General features: G+C 45.6%; 1 protein-coding gene across 6 annotated transcripts in view; it reads right to left on the bottom strand.

Moving 5' to 3' along the window:
* The window catches only part of INPP4A (inositol polyphosphate-4-phosphatase type I A), a gene marked incomplete at its 5' end in the record, with an annotated part of 53,715 nt that extends 39,093 nt beyond the window's left edge, over positions 1-14,622 (bottom strand). For all 6 annotated transcript variants that reach the window (XM_081907792.1, XM_081907795.1, XM_081907793.1 and 3 more), the window contains 9 exons: positions 866-996; positions 6,351-6,498; positions 9,304-9,394; positions 10,053-10,164; positions 11,477-11,556; positions 13,036-13,152; positions 13,265-13,383; positions 13,660-13,704; positions 14,517-14,622. In XM_081907792.1, coding sequence (XP_081763918.1) covers positions 866-996; positions 6,351-6,498; positions 9,304-9,394; positions 10,053-10,164; positions 11,477-11,556; positions 13,036-13,152; positions 13,265-13,383; positions 13,660-13,704; positions 14,517-14,622 — 949 coding nt within the window. The remainder of the gene's footprint in view (positions 1-865; positions 997-6,350; positions 6,499-9,303; positions 9,395-10,052; positions 10,165-11,476; positions 11,557-13,035; positions 13,153-13,264; positions 13,384-13,659; positions 13,705-14,516) is intronic.
* Between the last annotated feature and the right edge of the window lie 5,138 nt (positions 14,623-19,760).

The following is a 19,760-nucleotide window of genomic DNA, read 5'->3' as shown; positions in this document are numbered from 1 at the left end:
CATATTTCTTTTAGGCTCCGGGCAAAGTCCTTGCTGTTCTTCTGTGCTTTTAATGGTAATGAGGATTCTTTCAATGGTTTTCTGCTGCTGCTTTCATCGGCTGTCATTGGTTTTCCCTTGTGGTTTTGGTGTCACTTTCCAGTTGTTTGAAATTTACTGTTCCTTGTGAGCTGCCTTGGCGTTTGCATCAAAAGGCAAGGTATAAACAGATGCACATTCGGGGAATGGAAAATCTCTTAGATCTTCAAGCTAGCCTTTCCTCCAGTTACTTGCACTGAACAGAGAAGGATGGGCTAGATAGGGTTGCAGGGAAAATGCCCAATATGTTTTTCTTTCTGAAGGGAAGGATAAGAGAACATTCTTTCCCCATTTCACATACAGAAGCTTACTGGACTGGCAGTTAAACCCTGCAGCTCCGGTGACAGGATAGTATGCTCTGAAGCAAGGTAAATAAGGGAACAAGGAGATGAGTGGCAGCAAAGGGGAAGGGTTGGGGATGCTCAGGAGGCAGAGCCAGGAACTACTGCTTTCGCCTAGCATCTGCCACCTGAGGTGGTTGTCTCCCTCTGCCTAGTGCTAGGGCTGGTCCTGCATGCACTTCCTTATGTCCTACCCAGTTGCCCACACATGTGTCTGGGCACAGATGGAGGTGGAAGGGAGAGTGAAACAGAACTTTTTTAGTGCCAATGCTCCATGCCCAGGCACTACATCTGTGGTGCAAATAGGATGTGCCCACAGTTTAAGCGTTTTTCTCTAGAGAACAGCTGAATCATACATTACATCAGGTGTTTTAAAAATAATCATACAAACACAGTTCCAAACATGCATTCTGTATTATGGAGGCGGTGGTAAAGATGTCAGTTACCTTTGTACTGGTGAAGATTTGTGAGGTTTTCCTGGTACGTTAGAATGATCGTTTGGTACTGAGTAACTATTTGCCGACGAAGACTTTCCCAACAAGGGGACAGCTCTCCCAGTTCTTCAAGTTCACAAACCCTACACAAAAACACCCCAAAAGACAGGGAGATGCTATTAATTTGGTTGTATGACCAACAAAAAGCAAAATCTGCCTTCAACCATATCTATTACTTGCCCCTTCCTCAAGCACATCAGGGCCATTTTGAGACATTAGTCAAGTTTGGGCTGGTTTCCTTTGTTTGTTTTTTTAAAAAAGATGTTGTGGCACTGTTACACCTGACAGTCATACAGAACAATATACTATCTGCACGAAAGACCACAGCCAATGCTTATACTTGCCTTAAACAAGACAAAATTACAGGTTCATTCTAACGCATTTGGTGCGTTGTGCCATCTCTTGTGTGACTTCATGGAGGCTAACCACACAGGTTTCCCCACATTTGGGAAGAAGCGCAAAACCCTAATTCTACAAATGCCTTTAAGTTTGATCCTAGGAACAGGAAACATGCAGTGTTGATGCTTGTGTGATTATTATATCATCAGAAAGCATTCCGTTTGGTTTTCCAGCTGGATTGGCCTCACTTCTGTGGCACATGTGCTAAAATTGAAGCATTGCAACAGCACAATATTTTCATGTGCACCATAGCCACAGCTCAGCATCATTACAGAGCACAGCAATGGGTAGAACTAGACATTACTTGCATGCCATCAAATGCGACCTGGAACACAGGCCAGGCCAACAACCTAACTTGCCATGCAGAGGTACCTATAGCAGCCATGTGAGCATATTTTGCTATTCTGAAAATGGCAGGAGGAGAGGTTTCACCTTTTTAAAGGGGAAAGGAAAGAGAATTGGAGGGACCCTGAAACCAGGCCTGTGCAAGGGGGCAGGCAGCCAGATACACTTGCCCCAGGACTTGGAGGAATAAGCTGGCCAAAGGGCTGGGGGAAGGGAGCTAAACCCTGCCCGGAACTGACTGCTTTTTGGTTTCAGTTTATAACTTTATTCTAAGAAGACCCGCACCCTGGGCCTCAGACAAGCTCCACACAGGCCTGCCTAAAACCTAGCCATCTGATGGCACTCTGCCTATGGAAACTAAATCAATTCCGAGTTTGCTATTGTAAGTGACACATTCTTTGGAGGGGTGAAAACGAGAGTGACTGGCTCTGTGTCAAGCACTGGAAGAGATCACTTCTCACTCATGCGGGTCCATCAAACTCAGCAACCCTCCCTGAGTCATTTCCCTCCTCTGCAAATCCTGTTTCTTCTCATTCCTCTTTGGCTTGTGATGCCAATGAACTCATTTAAGCCTTTTTGAAATGTCACATGCAGAGTAAGATTTGAGAAATGCTTTCAATACATCTGTGTTACTGGGAATCAAAATGTGCAAATGTCAGTATATTGTCAATGCATAACCCTTCACGACTGAAGAATTAGGACCACTGATCATTACTAGTATCCAAAGCTTCCTTTTTCTACAAAGCCCACCGGACTAAGCCCGACTTCCCACTCACCCCTAAATGTTCTGCTATGCATAATTAGGAAATGTGTCTGTACCTTTCCACCCTGCACACTAGATATGCCCAAATACTGCTGGATTTCATACACAGGCATAACATTTGACTAGAAAGAAGAGGAGGATGGATGGAGAAACAAGCCAGCACCATGATGCAGTCATCTACTTTAAAAACTGCTGCTGAAACATAAGCAGGTTTGGGGCTTGAAGAGCCATGGGCCACTCCAAAAACCTTATTCCCAGACTGTGCCACTCTTCTCTTTTCCCAACCCATTGCCAGGAGGTTTGCTTCTCTGCCATGTTCACAGATACACAGCCCTTCCTAACTCTTAAAAAGAAATATTTCAAAGATACTTGTCCAAAACTCATGGGAAAGTGCCCTATTCAGGACTTCTCTTCCATACACAATAAGAAGAAGAGCAGAGTAATGCTCAATGTTCCCAGTGACACCTGTGTCCATCCTGACCCACCATCCTCCTTGGGTTGGAAGGAGAACATCTGCAGCAGGGTGCCTGCTGTTCTTATTGAAGTTCCACATGCAATTTAGGATCAATTTAGTTTATCAAATGGGGGACACATGGAGAGCCAGGGGATATGATTCAGGGGCGGGGACAGACAGTGTATTCCCTCCTCTCCCTCACACATTTCAAATCATGTGAGGAACCTGAACGTCCAAATAAGGCTCAGATAACAACAGTGAACAAGCTAAAAATTATTACCAATCAACTTAGGGAGATACAGTGGTGCCTCGCAAGACGAAATTAATTCGTTCCGCAAGTCTCTTCGTCTTGCGAGTTTTTCGTCTTGCGATGCACGGTTTTCCATAGGAATGCATTGAAAATCAATTAATGCGTTCCTATGGAAAAAGCCTTCCCCCGACCTCTTCTGGCGGGCGGCATTTTAAAATCGCCCGGGACAGCGGAGGACTTCTCCGCTGTCCGGGGCGATTTAAAAGCCCCTGGGAAGGCAGGCAGGGGGGACAAAGGCTTTCCCGCCCGGCCGCCCGGCTTCGGGACATCGTTCCGATGCCGGGCGGCTGGGGGAGGCTTTCCTGCCCCACCGCCCGGCATCGGGACGATGCCCCGATGCCGGGCGGCTGGGGGAGGCGTTCCTGCCCCACCGCCCGGCATCGGGACGATGCCCCGATGCCGGGCGGCTGGGGGAGGCTTTCCTGCCCCACCGCCCGGCATCGGGACGATGCCCCGAAGCCGGGCGGGGGGGGGAGGCTTTCCCGCCCGGCCGCCCGGCTTCGGGACATCGTTCCGATGCCGGGCGGCTGGGGGAGGCTTTCCTGCCCCACCGCCCGGCATCGGGACGATGCCCCGAAGCCGGGCGGCTGGGGGAGGCGTTCCTGCCCCACCGCCCGGCATCGGGACGATGCCCCGATGCCGGGCGGCTGGGGGAGGCGTTCCTGCCCCACCGCCCGGCATCGGGACGATGCCCCGAAGCCGGGCGGGGGGGGGAGGCTTTCCCGCCCGGCCGCCCGGCTTCGGGACATCGTTCCGATGCCGGGCGGCTGGGGGAGGCTTTCCTGCCCCACCGCCCGGCATCGGGACGATGCCCCGAAGCCGGGCGGCTGGGGGAGGCGTTCCTGCCCCACCGCCCGGCATCGGGAAGATGCCCCGAAGCCGGGCGGCTGGGGGAGGCGTTCCTGCCCCACCGCCCGGCATCGGGACGACGCCCCGAAACCGGGCGGCTGGGGGAGGCGTTCCTGCCCCACCGCCCGGCATCGGGACGACGCCCCGAAGCCGGGCGGCTGGGGGAGGCGTTCCTGCCCCACCGCCCGGCATCGGGACGATGCCCCGAAGCCGGGCGGCTGGGGGAGGCGTTCCTGCCCCACCGCCCGGCATCGGGACGATGCCCCGAAGCCGGGCGGGGGGGGGGGAGGCTTTCCCGCCCGGCCGCCCGGCTTCGGGACATCGTTCCGATGCCGGGCGGCTGGGGGAGGCTTTCCTGCCCCACCGCCCGGCATCGGGACGATGCCCCGAAGCCGGGCGGCTGGGGGAGGCGTTCCTGCCCCACCGCCCGGCATCGGGACGATGCCCCGAAGCCGGGCGGCTGGGGGAGGCGTTCCTGCCCCACCGCCCGGCATCGGGACGATGCCCCGAAGCCGGGCGGCTGGGGGAGGCGTTCCTGCCCCACCGCCCGGCATCGGGATGATGCCCCGAAGCCGGGCGGGGGGGGAGGCTTCAAAAGCCGTCCGGGGGCTTTTAAATCGCCCCGGACAGTCCCGGGGCGATTTAAAAGCCCCCGGTTAGGCAGGCAGGGGGGGCAAAGACTTTTGCCCCCCGCCCGCCTTGGGAAGAGGTCCTGGCCCTCTTCCGAAGGCGGGCGGGGGGCAAAAGTCTTTGCTCCCCCCTGCCTGCCTTTCCGGGAGAGCGGAAAAGACAGCGCTGCCTTCCCGCTCTCCCGGGATTTAAAAGCCCCCGGTTAGGCAGGCAGGGGGGGCAAAGACTTTTGCCCCCCGCCCGCCTTGGGAAGAGGTCCAGGACCTCTTCCCAAGGCGGGCGGGGGGCAAAAGTCTTTGCCCCCCCTGCCTGCCTTCAAAAGCCGTCCGGGATAGCGGGAAGCGCTTCCCTGCTATCCCGGACCGCTTTTAAAATGCTGGCGGTGGGGAGCAAAGCCTTTCGCCCCCGCCGGCCTTCCTGGACCTCTTCTGAAGTCCGGAGGGGGGGGAAGGCTTTGCTCCCCACCGCCAGCATTTAAAAAAAGGTCCCCGAGATTTCCCTATGGGCTTTCGTCTTGCGATGCAAGCCCATAGGGAAAATCGTCTAGCGAAGCGTCGCAAAAACCGAAAAACCCTTTCGTCTTGCGGGTTTTTCGTCTTGCGAGGCATTCGTCTAGCGGGGCACCACTGTATATATAAAATGAAAAAATATACAGAGAGGTGTGGAAGAACAGCGGGAAATGTTTCTTGGCCGATACAGAGCAGTGACTATGACTGACTATAGGATTAAGCTGGACACAAACCCACAAGTATGTTTTTATCAGCAATATTTGCTTCTCTTCAAATCAGTGAAAACTGATGTGTCCAAAGAGAGTTTCCTGTGATACCTTCATTGAGCTTTATATGTTTTTTGTGTAGATGCCTCCTAATTTTTGCCATTGCCCTAATTTTGTTTCCTAACCCAATACAAGGCTACTTACTATGAAAGGAGTCAAGTAGCCAGTGACCTCGAAATGAATTGAGGTCCAACAAACCATAGTAACAGCCAAGCCACATGGGCAGCAGATGATGTATGCAGAAATCAGAGTTTCAAATATAATAATATTTCATCACCTTTAAAATAACTTTTCAACTAGGCTGTGTAACGCCAGGAGCTTCAAAACAGTAAAAGGCCATGGGAACCAGTTCTCATTAAAGATTTACCTCAAAGCTTGAGGTTGGCTTTTTATAGAACTGTGGCTGAATAATGTAATAGCAACAGCAGCACTTCTCATGGCATACTCGGTTTATCCTGAGTCCTGACTCCACTTGAGCTAGCCAGATTATCATTATATCTATCAAAAAGTTATCTGATAGTATAAACTGACAAAGCCCTGATTCAGTTCAGCTGGTAACATCTTTCAGTCACAGGAAGACAGAAGGGAATCACATCCTAACAGTTAACTAGGCTGAAAACAATCCATGACAGTTCAGGCAGCCCAAACCAGAATTTGTTGTTGATTTTTGGAAAAATCAGCCTAAATTTGCAAGTTCATAAAATGGGTCTATGCCACTGGGACTTTGGCGTTCCTAGCAATACTCCTTCAAAAGATTTTGCAAGGCAGGTCAGGAGAGTGGGTCAGAAATGCAGAGCTGTGAGGGCAGGTATTTACAACAAAGCTGCATACAATATATTGTTTTCTTTACAACTTCAAAAGCATAGGTGTAAAGCATTTTTATAGGGACTACTGTGGTGGTGGTGGGGTTACCTGGCAGCATCTTCCTCAAGTAGCAGTTTCACAAACTGTCTGGGAATGTGTAGGGAGAGCACACTCTCTGCCATTTGCTCCAAGATCCGCAGGTGGTTCCCATCAGTGGTGGGGAAGCGATACATCCGACAAATGGCCCCTCCAAACACTAAAATGTTAAAAGACATAATTTGCTACCAGATAATACAAACTCCATTCCCCTAACACCAAAGTTGTTAAGAGGCTCAGAGATCACAAATGGCCTATTACACCGAAACATACAAAAGATTAATGTAACAGCATTACACTTAGTTAATTCCCCACCCCCACCCAGTGCACATATTCAAACAACCACAGCAAAAGCAGAAATTGAGGTCTGATCAATTCTTGAATCACTTTTCCATATACTGCATTTTTTTAATTTAAAAAATGTGCATTAAAAATGTTAGACTAGTGACAAAGGTAAGGTAAAGGGACCCCTGACCATTAGGTCCAGTCGTGGCCGACTCTGGGGGTTGCGGTGCTCATCTCGCTTTATTGGCCGAGGGAGCTGGCGTACAGCTTCCAGGTCATGTGGCCAGCATGACTAAGCCACTTCTGGCGAACCAGAGCAGTGCACCTTCTCACCGGAGCGGTACCTATTTATCTACTTGCACTTTGACGTGCTTTCGAACTGCTAGGTTGGCAGGAGCAGGGACCGAGCAACGGGAGCTCCCCCCATCGCGGGGATTCGAACCGGCAACCTTCTGATCGGCAAGTCCTAGGCTCTGTGGTTTAACCCACAGCGCCACCCGCGTCCCTTAGTCATAGACATGTATATTTGGGTTACAACGCAGATGCCCAACAGCTTCATAATGAGCTTTATCGGGACCACACTTTTGCAGGCAATCCTGATCCCACAATCCAAGCCTCATCCACGTGACGTGGCCTGGACTTTTCTCCTGCACACAATCACATAAATTGTGTGGCTGTTCGTTTCCAAGTAGTGTCTTAGCTTCCCAGCACTGATGTCCAAGGAGAGTGCTACCATAATCATAGATATTGGTGAAAGGAAGCCTTTATTAGCAACAGCATAGATGATGCTAGATAAGAGTCTGGATGAGTAATGCTCTGTGTCCAACAAACACTGAAAAATAAGCAATTCTGTTTAGTTTGCCACTCTGCAGCAAGCCACTCAGAATGAGTTCACATGACGAAGTTATATAGAAAAGAGTCTCAATGGAGTACACAATTATTTGGACACACACACAATTATTTTGTTGCATCATTCTTACAAGTGCATCCGCAGCTGACGAAACATGACTGAAGACAGATGTGATATGGAAAGGGAGCTCACAGCACAACCCTTTGCCTATCTTAGGCAGCTGGGCTGCAGGGCAGTTTGCCTCCTCCTATGGCTGGGAAACAAAACAAGCAGGGAGAGGCACAAAAAGATTTATCAGCATTCCATCTGCTGGTTACAACAGAAACAGCTGTGGATATATCTTTCTAGAAGAGAGTTGGAAGTGTCTTCCCAGTGCTGTGAGCTGCCTCTGTCTTCAGCCAGTGATACAACGGTGGCCGAGATCCAAAGGTTTATGCGCATTCACTAGGGCAGCCTTCCCTAATCTGGTGCCCTCCAAATGCTAATCCTCAACTACTGACCTGCTAACTGGGACTAATGGGCATTGTAGTCCAAAACCAGTTTAGGTAAGGCTGCTCTAAGGACTTCCCTTCCTCCTCCTGCAGCTCTTTGTGAATGTGGGCTGCCATGTGCTGCTAACAGAAGCCCTTCCAGAGACGTGTTTCATACGACACATGGCACTGCAACTGTGAGCAAAAAACGGCATGCCTCCCTGTGCATGCAGAGAAGCACTTAAGCAACACACAAACACGCTTTCTCTAGATCACACAACATATCAATGGTTGCTCCTGAAAACTAACTTTTGCTTCCAGTGATGTTTTTGGGGGGAAACCTTGCAAGACATTTTGCCTCAAAAACTTTATGCTGCAACTCTGCTAGTACTGCTTGTTTATCTATCTATCTATCTATCTATCTATCTATCTATCTATCGTTTTATGAAAATTTCAACCCAGTGTGCAGCAGCTGTGAAGACTTCACTGCAAGGGATCATGAAGAAAGGACAGTTCTGGTTGCCTTATCTCAAAAAAGATATTGTAGAGTGTGGAAAGGTTCAGGAAAAGGCATCCAAAATGATAATAAAGGACAGAGCAATTCCCTTATAAGGAGAGATGTTGGGATATTTAGCTTAGGGAAAAGGCTTGTGCAAGGCGACATGGCAGAAGTTCATAAAATTATTCATGGCATAGGGGATCGAGAAAATGTTTTCACTTTCTCGTAACACTGGAATTCATAGACATCCAATGCAGCTAAATGTTGGAAGATATTAAGGCAGTGATGGCCACCTATCTAGATGGCTTTAAAAGAAGATTAAGCAATTCATGCCAGAGAGGGCAATTGATGACTACCACCCATGATTGCTCTGCTCTGCTCAGTTGGAGCTGAACAAAATAACACAACACGATGGCCAATAACAATGTCACTAAACACTATATTAGTCTAATACAACTGATCAGAAATTGCAACCAAAGTCTCTAATGCTTCTGAATACCAGTTGCTAGAAATCGTAGGAGGGGAGAGGGCTCTCGTGTTTGGGTCCTGCTTGCAGGTTTCCCACTGGCCTCTGGCTCGCCACTGTGAGAACACCAGATGGGCCATTGGTTTGACCCAGAAGGCTCATCTTGTGTTCTTATGCTCTTAAACTCAGATCAGCAGTGCACCCCTGTCCCCATCTACTTATATGCATGTCGTCAAGATGACACATCAGTTAAAACAAATGCAGATACACCCAATTTGTTTAGTGCAGTCAAAAGACTGACTCAGCATACATTTGAAGATTAGGAAGTCATTTGCTGGAACACTGAGCTATATGGGATCCAGAAATATCAATGAGCAGCACAGGTAGGTACTTACCGGATTTTAACAACACGTCTTTCCGTAATGAAGCATACTTGGATCGGATTCCTAAAGATTCTGTTAAACTTTCATCAACTGACAGCACAGTCTGAAGAAAATGAGAATAGTATTAATACATAAAACGCAATGCTTCATCACTGATTTTTTTTTTAAATAAAATGTACTGACCTATAGAGGACTGTTTACTTCTGAGACATTTTCAACAAGATCTGCTATCAGATAAATGTGTAGCATTCAGGGATGTTTTACACGCAGCTACAGCATAAAGAAACCCTGAGCGATATTTGTGTATATTCTGCCACCTGTCAGTGTGCTAATCTTTTATAATACCCAGTGGAATTCATGGACTCTCTCTCTCTAGTCTTGACAGGTGATCTTGACAGGTGATCACCGCATCTTTTGAGAAAAATAAAAATTGACGACAAGAAACACGCTTCTGAAATTATCGTTCCGCAATGAGATGCCGATCAGCATGGAATAAAATCCCAGATACTTCCTGATATTATAGTGGCACAACTACTGCAGTCATCAGACTGGCTGCTGTGCTATGTACATTATGCTTGCCCCCTGAACGCTTGCACCCAAGTAAGGTCTGAACAGCCCCATGGGTTAAAAGAACAGCAACACAGTGTGAATTGTCCTTGAGGGTGGTTGGGGAAAGTGTAAAAGAAGGTGGTGAGGAGATCATCAATCACATCTTTTATTTCCAGCATTGTCTTGAGAAGGAGGGCAAGATATTCACTCACCCTTCCATTGATGGTGTCAGGAGACCTGGTAACTGGAGGCCTTTGGTCTGTTTTTTCTTCCACTTGCCATCCTATGACTGTAATGTTACCAACACGATCACTTTCAGCAGATCTGCAACACACACATCATTGCTGCGATCCATCAGCTAGGACTATTGATTGGTTGCTGTTGCACATACTATGCCACCTGGCTATAGACCCCAATTCTTACAGCTTCCTCTGTCGTTAACTCTTTCTAGCTACATAAACGGAGACTCAAACTAAAAGATCAGGATCCAACACTTGACCTGCTATATAAAAATATTAAAATATAAGAAAGATGCTAAATGCATGGATATGTGTAGCCTTGGGTATTTTGTAACCTCTCGCGATCCAAGGTTGGGTAAAATCATCCTCTCAGCCCTTGGAGCTTACAGTACTAGTTTTGTAGTGCTTTACAGGCCTTACAGAAGCAAAACGCACAGGTCCCTGTCCCAAGGAGTTTACAGTACGCATTTCAAATACAGGGCAGGCAACAAAGCGGGAAGAGAAGGGGAAAACAGGAGAGACATGTAATGGAGAAGGGATACTAGCAAATGCAGTTGCATCTGCTTTGGCATTAAGCCAAAGGCCTAAGCCAAAATTCAAAAAAAAAAAAAGTGAGGTTGAGGTTGAAGTGCAGAAGGACACTTCTGAAAACTTATATGCATGTATGTAATTGACTTTGCCAGATGCAATTGCCTTGTCATTGTGATCTATGCAAGCTCTGCCAAACAGAATCATTACCAATGTTTTGCATTTACATCTTTATATTCCTTCAGAATCTGGGAGCTGGCTTACTGATACACATATAAATTAGCTTTTCTGACATGCCCTGAAATTGGCTTTCATTTCTAAGTGTAAACAAAACACAAAAACCCACAGAACTTTAATAAGTGCAGATTTGGAACACATACAATTTTGAAGAATAGGGTTTTGAAGATTAAAAATAATACTTTAGCTCAATGGTTGCCCCACCGCACAAGTAACACATGAAAAAGACTCCTGAGGTTACTTGTTGGTGTTCAAGTCTCTGTTTTTATGCTGGGTGGGGAAAATCATAAGACAAATATTCTACTTTACCAAAGTTCTACTAACAAGAATTACCAGAAAGTCTCTGCCCTGTGCAAGATATGTGCTAAACATTAAATTGTCTTACAGTCACTCGAGATAAGAGGAAACTTTGAAGTTCCAATATTTATTTCATTACAACACAAAATTAAAAAAGGTCTTGTTGAGCATTCATAGCCCTAAAAGCCTGGACACTTCACTTTCTGAACTCGGGTGCAATAAAGGACCCAAGTTTAAACAGCATCAATCGTGCAGTTAAATGGCCTAGTTTTCCAATAGTACACAAAGATGTGGAAGCTTGATTCTTTTCAAATGAACAAAAATGGAGCACAAACCTTAGTGTTAAATGCAACCTATGGTTCCTCTCCTTAAGTAGCTGCTTTACAGTGAACATCACAGAACCCAATAGATACATCTGGAAAAGACAAGTATTGTCAATGCAGAGGACATTTTAATCCTAATTACGTTTCTAATTTCTATTTACAAAGCTCATTCCTATGGCTTCAAGGTGATGTCTCAAACCAAAGCCTCTCACTTTCTCTGGCTCAGTACTGACATCGTGCCAGAATATAGAATGCACTAGCAATCGTTCAGAATGATAGCTTGACTTTCCAAAGCCTGCAAGACTCAAATCACAATTCAGAGTGGTTTGTCTGCCTTCATTTTCTATCAGTGCAGTATTCAGGTTCATAAGTTCACTTCTGTCTCTAGGATTCAACAGTCTTCAGAGACAGAACAATGGCTGCAATGTCAAAAGCACGGCTTTGGGATTATGCTTTGCTAGACGATTACATACATACCATATTTTATCAATTCAGACATCACACCAAGCCTTGGCTAGTTTTATAAACTACAATTTGGCAGTGTGTGTGTGTGTGTGTGTGTGAGAGAGAGAGAGAGAGAGAGACAAACTACAAGCATGGTTATTTTTAATCAGTTGGATCCACAGATTCCCACTCTCCATCAGAGGAAGGGAATCACTGGATGTCGCCCAAAATGAGCATCTTCAAGCACATGTTTAGAATGCTCATTTAACAATACTATCTCCTAAGGCGTTGTGGTGTGGGGACCTTTTCTAACCTAAGGGCCAAATTCCTTCACAGGCAACTTTCCAGGCACTACATACCTGTGGTGGGTGGAGCCAGGGGCAAAATAGTGGGTGGGGCAACAGATATGGCTCTTACTTTGTACAGTGGCCTATGTTTTAGCCTCGCTAAAATGTCTATACAAACCCCACTCTCCATCTTGAATCCAGGCAAGAGGATTTGTCACAGTTCAAGGACACAATCCAGCCAAGCAAAAGCACATGAAGGAGGCCTAAAAACATGGCCAGTGACAGATGTGATGTGGAGGAGAGGCATGGCCTGCAGACACTCCTGAGGGCTGGATGGAGAGGGCTGGATTTGGCCCTCAAGCCTCAAGTTCCTGAGCCCAGCACTATGAAAGCAATCCTAACTACATTTAGCCAGGAGTAAGCCCCACAGAGTAAGCCAACCTAGCAGTTCAAAAGCACGTCACAAGTAGATAAATAGGTACCGCTCTGGCGGGAAGGTAAACGGCGTTTCCGTGCGCTGCTCTGGTTCGCCAGAAGCGGCTTAGTCATGCTGGCCACATGACCCGGAAGCTGTATGCCAGCTCCCTCAGCCAATAAAGCGAGATGAGTGCCGCAACCCCAGAGTTGGTCACGACTGGACCTAATGGTCGGGGTCCCTTTACCTTTACCTAAGCCTCGCAGAATTCAACAAGACTTACTTCTGAGTAGATAAGGTTAGGATTACACTGTTAGTGCTGGCCTTCAAGGGGCAGAACAGGCAGTGTACCCTTAGACCAAATGCAACATTTTGTTTACACTGTACATGAATGACAGAGAAGACATTTGGTGAATCAGACTTACAGTTCCCTGAGATCTATCTTTAACATCATATACAGAAAGTTTTATTTGTGTCATCTGGTTAATAAGAGAGTCTTGAAAAAAGGCAATACTGCTTAGAAAGATTGGGTTGCTTGTTCCCTGCAATTAAAAAAAAAAAGGAGAGAAAAAGTTACGTTTGGAAAACTTGGTATCAGCTAAGATTAACTGGTGGTGCTGTGGCTGGCACAGCGGGTAATGTAGTATTACTTACCTCAATAATCTCTGTCTGAGCATGCTTTGTCCAGAATGCCTGAGGTGGTGTAGTTACACTCACTGCTACAAAACTATTTGGCTTTCTATCTAGCGATGGGGTAAGGAGCTCGCTGCAAGCTATAGGAAAGAAACAATACGGCTTACACACCATGTCACACAAATATATGCAAAGTATAAAGGGGAAGGGAATGCCCATTTTTCACTTGTCTGCCTCAGTGGCACAGTGTGGGAAAGGGCCACGGGGAGGCCCAGACACAAAATGGTTAGGGGCGCAAAATGTCAACACCCAGTGCTGCCTCAATACAACTGCGGGCTTCGGTCGCTGGGCTCCCTTGAAAATGGCTTCTCCATGCAAATCAGGAAGTGACCTCTCCAGACAACGGAACTACTCACCTAAACTGAATTCTAATATTGGCTCATCCGGATCTTGGCTGTTACCTGCAAAGTACAAAGACTAGCATAAGCTTATAAAGATATACAGATTAAGTCAATTTGCTCCTTTTAAAATTGTCTTACACTCCCATAAGGAAGCAAGGAGAATTTAGGGGTAAATAAAGTAAAAAGTAAACACTTATTCAAATAACTATGTAAATAGTTCACCTAGAATGTCAATCTTCTGTATCTTAAATAGTAGGTACACACACAGGCTTCCTCTCTCACGTGCGCGCTCTCTCTCTCTCTCTCTCTCTCTCTCTCTCTCACACACACACACACACACACACACTCACTCACTCACTTCAAAGCACTTCCAGAATGAATGAGAAAATAAAAGGCCTAACAGTGTTCAAAGAAAAATGGTCAAAGATCATATTAAGCATATAAAAGCATTTGATCATGCATGAAGTAATTATCTGGATGAAAGACCAATCTACAGGTTCTGATGCAAAATTGTTCATTCAAAAATTTTAAGGCAATGCTATGGGAAGAACTGACAATGGTACAAAAGTTCATAACAACATAAATTCAGTGTTGACTGGTCTCTTTTTTCTGTCTCTTTAACACTTTTCTGTCTCTTATTTATACTGCTCCCAAATCTACTGTCCTTGTATCGTGCCCGCTGCTTATAACATGGGGAAAAAATACAAATATAACAAATAGTGTGTGTGTTCCCAAATTAATCTTTTCATTACCGGCACTGGGTGCTAGGGGGAGGGGACTGTCTAAAAAACTAGAATTTCAAACAGAAAAGCAAGACAAATTAAGAATTCAACACAACCATGAGGACACATGTAGGAAGAAAAGATACTAACCTGCCAGAGACAAATCTAACATGTCAGTCGTGACATCAATAGTTGAGGCCCGCTGCACAGTGCGGGATTTTGCACCATGGCGGGGGCTGATATCTTTTGCTGACATGTTGTCATGGGGAAGACGCCTCTTTTCACTGTTTGATCACAGCAAAGCCTTGATGAAGGACCAAAATAGAGCGTCGTCTTCACTTGCAGCCCTTATGACAGCAGGCTAAGGCAGAATGAAAACAAAACACAATCTGAAATAGGTTCCAAAGTAGGTTCGTTTAAATGCTGATTTTAACAGCAAAGGCTCAAATGATTTTAATGGTAGCGTTAAAGAAGAATTAATTTACCATTTTAACAGGCGACCATTTGCTTCAGCAGACCTCACCATATACCGTATTTTTTGCACCATAACACTCACTTTTTTCCTCCCAGAAAGTAAGGGGAAATGTCTGTACGTGTTATGGAGGAAATGCCTACGGGTGGCATGCCTACAGATTTTCCTCCTCTAAAAACTACGTGCGTGTTATGGTCGGGTGTGTGTTATAGAGCGAAAAATACGGTATTTTAGAAGCTTTCAAAATGATAATAGTTTATCAGGGTTCACAATTATGAGGAGGCCTGCAAGCACATTCAGAAAAACACACAAGCCTGCTTCAGACTTTTAACCTAAAAATATGAAGGTTGAGGGTGGAGCAGACACGTCTGGTGCCACTCACCTTCTCCCCCCTTATGATCCCTTCGTAGGTGTTTTCCCCTTATGTGTCCAGGCTGAAATGCCAGAAGAGGGCTATGGTCTAATCTACATAACCTGAAGCTGCCTATGTCAATGAAAAACACCCATTTAGGAAGCGTCTTGATTCTCGGCTGCAGTCAAAGAATTTGCACAAAGTACTACATGGTTTTGCTCCAGACAAGCAGGCAGTGTCACACACGTTGACTATGTTCAGACCATGTTTTATACTAACAATGAGCCTCAAACTCAACTGCTCCATTCTTCTGCCACAGCTTTAGGAAGATCTGAAGCTTCCACCTCCCTTTTAGATTAACCAGTTTAGTGTACCGTCCAACCCTTACATGATGGTTTATCTTTAGCGTTTGTTGAAACGAGCCAAATGAATAAACTATGTTTTCAAGCTGGCTTATTTAAACAATAGTAAAGATTAACCAATAGGGACGTGGGTGGTGCTGTGTGTTAAACCATTGAGCCTAGGGCTTGCCGATCAGAAGGTCGGCGGTTCGAATCCCCAAGATGGGATGAGCTCCCGTTGCTCGGTCCCAGCTCCTGCCAACCTAGCAGTTCGAAAGCATGTCAAAGTGCAAGTAGATAAATAGGTACCACTCCGGCGGAAAGGTAAATGCCATTTCCGTGTGCTGCTCTGGTTCGCCAGAAGCGGCTTAGTCATGCTGGCCACATGACCCGGACTGCACGCTGGCTCCCTTGGCCAATAAAGCGGGATGAGCGCCGCAACCCCAGAGTCGTTCACAACTGGACCAAATGGTCAGGGGTCCCTCTACCTTTACCTTTAAAGATTAACCACACATTTGTTTGGGATTGGATGTTATGCCAAGCTGTGGTTAATCAAAAACTTATGTAAAATATTCCGAACTCCTCTTTGTGGCTGCACCAGAAGAGATATAGGAAAGAGCATGTCAGCCCTAGGCTCATATTTGTTAATGTTAAACCATGGTGTCGCATCCAAGCAAGACCAATGGTGACCTACGGATCAAAATGTCTGTCTGAGTATCCATTCATGTGTTTGATCATCCCTATGGAAAGAATCAGTATTGTGTTGGGTGAGCCACACCCTGGAGCAGCCTTGGCCAATATGTTATCCCTCAGAAGTTTTGGATCACAGCTCCCACCGTCTCTGACGTTGGTCATATTGGCTATAGCTGATGGAAGTTCTAGTCAAAACACCATCTGGAGGTCACCAAGTTGAGCAAGTTATAATCTCTAACAAGTTTTTTTTCCCCACACACAAAAACAAAACAATTTCAAAAGATTTGCAAAATTTAAATGTGATTAAAATTCCAAGTCTCACCCACTTGAATTCCGAGTTATGATTCAGCTTACAAGAAGCTGCCTATTGTAGTAAATTTTCATAATGTGTGTGACATTTTACACCAAACATCTTTTTACTTACAGCAGGCTGTTGTTTTCTTGGGTGAGAGCATGGTATTTTGCATTTCTTAAAGGCAGCTTTATTTTCCCATCTGAAAAAAAAACACACACAATGAATTACTGAGTCTGAGCATTCAAAATTGATATTGATTTTTAAATACACATGTCTATTTAGTCTTCCAATCATATCACATGCCTTTATCGCTGTGAGCTTAACTGCCGTTATAGCGTCAGGTGTGAAATTGGGGTTTTCAAAGAGATTCCATTATATGCATTTAGAAGATGACTAATTTAGAGCCATTCTGTTTTTTGTTTTTATTTTTTTAAAGGCACAAAGTATAAGAAGTAACCATAATAAATGTTCATAAAATATAGCATTCCCTTGTATATATTCAGGATGAGGTTTGGTTTCTGAATTATACCATGAATTCCCACCATTCTGAACTATGTCCCTCGCTGATGGAGGGCACTTCACGTCAAAGAGGCCACTTGTGTGTCAAGTGACGGGAATTGATCCAGTAATGGATTTTTAGTCTTTCCGCACAAGAGCAGTTTTCTCCTGGCACACTGTTGTGCTCTGGCACATAGTTTGGGTATTTCTGTTCTAATTAATACTATTATAAACTATTTGCCCAGAACAAATATTTTGCTTACACCACTATCACAACACAATGATTTCCCACCATAACAAATTGCCTCCTTGGCAAATGAGATGATTTCACTCCAGCATAAATCCAGAATATGAGTTATTCTCACCAGATGGATGGAGATTTTAAATAAATAGGAGAAGAAGAAGAAGAAGAAGCTGAAACTATTGGAATAGCTAGCTTTTAAAACGGAAATATATTTTAAACGTGAACAAAGACATAGTAATTAAAGAACATTTAAGGTGCTTCATTCTTTTGTGCAACTTTCCAGCCATGCATTTGTTTTTAACCGCCAGAATTAAAAGTAACTACTCAGGGGTAACTTTCAGGGGAATTCACAGAATCCAGCTATGAAGAAATATTTTGTAGAAATCTTAAGGGAAGCTAAGCCGTTTTAAAATAGACCAGTCTCATTCTTCAAGGAAGTGTTGCATTTCTGTAGCTCAGATTAAGATTTAAGTCATGGCATCCATGACTGGGGATGGGGAACCTCAGCACCAGGGACCAAATGTGGCCCCCAGGCCTCTCTGTACCTGGCCCTTGGATCTCTCCCAGGTTACACCCTTCACTGTTTATGCTTCCCAACGATGTTTTTGCCTGGCTGTAATGTGTCCTCAGACACCTCCAGCTTGTCTGGATAGAGGGTACTAAGTGTATGTGTAGGAGCTAGCCTCCTGTACACTTTTGGCATGTGGCCCTTGGAAGGTTTCTTAGAAGGAAATGTGGCCCTATATATATATATATATATATATATATGCAGGTTTTGGTGTCCTCGGGTGTCTTCCCGTGTAAAAGTTGGGGTGTCTAGGCGACGTTTCGACGAGGTCTCACTCGTCATCTTCAGGCTGGTGCTTTCGGCTTCTTGTTACTGGAACAGAGCAGGATCTCAGTGTTTGAGTTCCTATAAATACTGTTGAGGGGGTGTGGTGTATAGCCTCCAATGTTCTGGGCAGAGAGGAAGTTCCCAGGCTAGTGTGCCTTTTCTTCTTTTGTTCCTTAATTACTTGAGGGATATCTTGAGTGATTTCTTGAGTGATATCCTGAGTACCACTTAGGTGGGTCATTAGGTGTGGATTAGTTGCTAAAGTCTCAGACCCAAACCCAGACCCTCTCCACAGATAAATTACAGACACCATCCAGTAGCCAAACCATGGTGGCACCTCCGGATGCTGCACCCCCCTGCAATCCCTACACAGATCTGGCTGACACAGGCCACAAAACCACAGCTCGCCCCTATACACGAAGCCAAGCCAGAGCACAACTAAGTGCAGTACAGCCATCTTCTCAGAAAAACTCTTCACAAAGTTCAAGAGGTCAAGACACAAAGACTTTAGCAACTAATCCACACCTAATGACCCACCTAAGTGGTACTCAGGATATCACTCAAGAAATCACTCAAGATATCCCTCAAGTAATTAAGGAACAAAAGAAGAAAAGGCACACTAGCCTGGGAACTTCCTCTCTGCCCAGAACATTGGAGGCTATACACCACACCCCCTCAACAGTATTTATAGGAACTCAAACACTGAGATCCTGCTCTGTTCCAGTAACAAGAAGCCGAAAGCACCAGCCTGAAGATGACGAGTGAGACCTCGTCGAAACGTCGCCTAGACACCCCAACTTTTACACGGGAAGACACCCGAGGACACCAAAACCTGCATTCCTGTACCCGTGAAAATCTACGAAAGCAAATATATATATATATATGCATGCATAAAGAACCTCTTGCTCAACTTGAGAGGTTAACAATGCCAAGAAGCGAAATGCATCTTTGCATCCATATTTATGAAACTACCCCTCAAACCCAGTTCATTCCAGTTATATATAGAAAACCGCAGCAGTCCAACTTTTCATGACTATGCTTTTCTTCTTTATTCCTTCTAGGACTTGGGACATGTTATCCTGGCCATGCCTTATAAAACAAACTATCATGGTATTTTTAGACATTCGGGGTTTTTACTTAGCAAAAATATACTCAGATTTCAAATCCCATGATCTAAGTAGAACACACTATGCCCTTTTTCCTGTGACTCAGAGGCTAAGGATTGCTCTCATATCCAGCACCACACCAGCCTATAAACACCTCTGCTTTCAAACAACCAACCAACACTCACAAAGAGCTGTTCTCCCTTCTGTGACACTAAACATATAGCTGCCCTCCTATTACATTCACCTGACGTCAGTTTATTATCTCAGTTTATTCTCTTATTAACTCAGTTTCTCCTGCCAGCAAGCCTGTTTACTCATGGTACAAGGCAGTGGTAACAAGAGGGGTGGAGGAGGCTGAGAAAAGCCTCCGGTAAGGAGTGACTGGGGTGCAGATGCACAACACATTCAGCAATCCCATCCCTCGTCACCAAGTTTACTCCATAAAAGAAGTGACAGTAGTGAAACAAGTTACAGAGAAAGGAGAATGAACTGGAAACTTGGGTCAAAGGGTACTTCCAGGTGTGGATGATTTAGTAAGCAACTGGTCATTGCTGTTCC

Source organism: Podarcis melisellensis (genome assembly GCF_964234715.1).
Source record: "Podarcis melisellensis genome assembly, chromosome: 4".
Classification (NCBI taxonomy): Eukaryota; Metazoa; Chordata; class Lepidosauria; order Squamata; family Lacertidae; genus Podarcis; species Podarcis melisellensis.
Note: the sequence above shows the minus strand (reverse complement) of the source record. Positions and strands in the feature narration are given on the sequence as shown.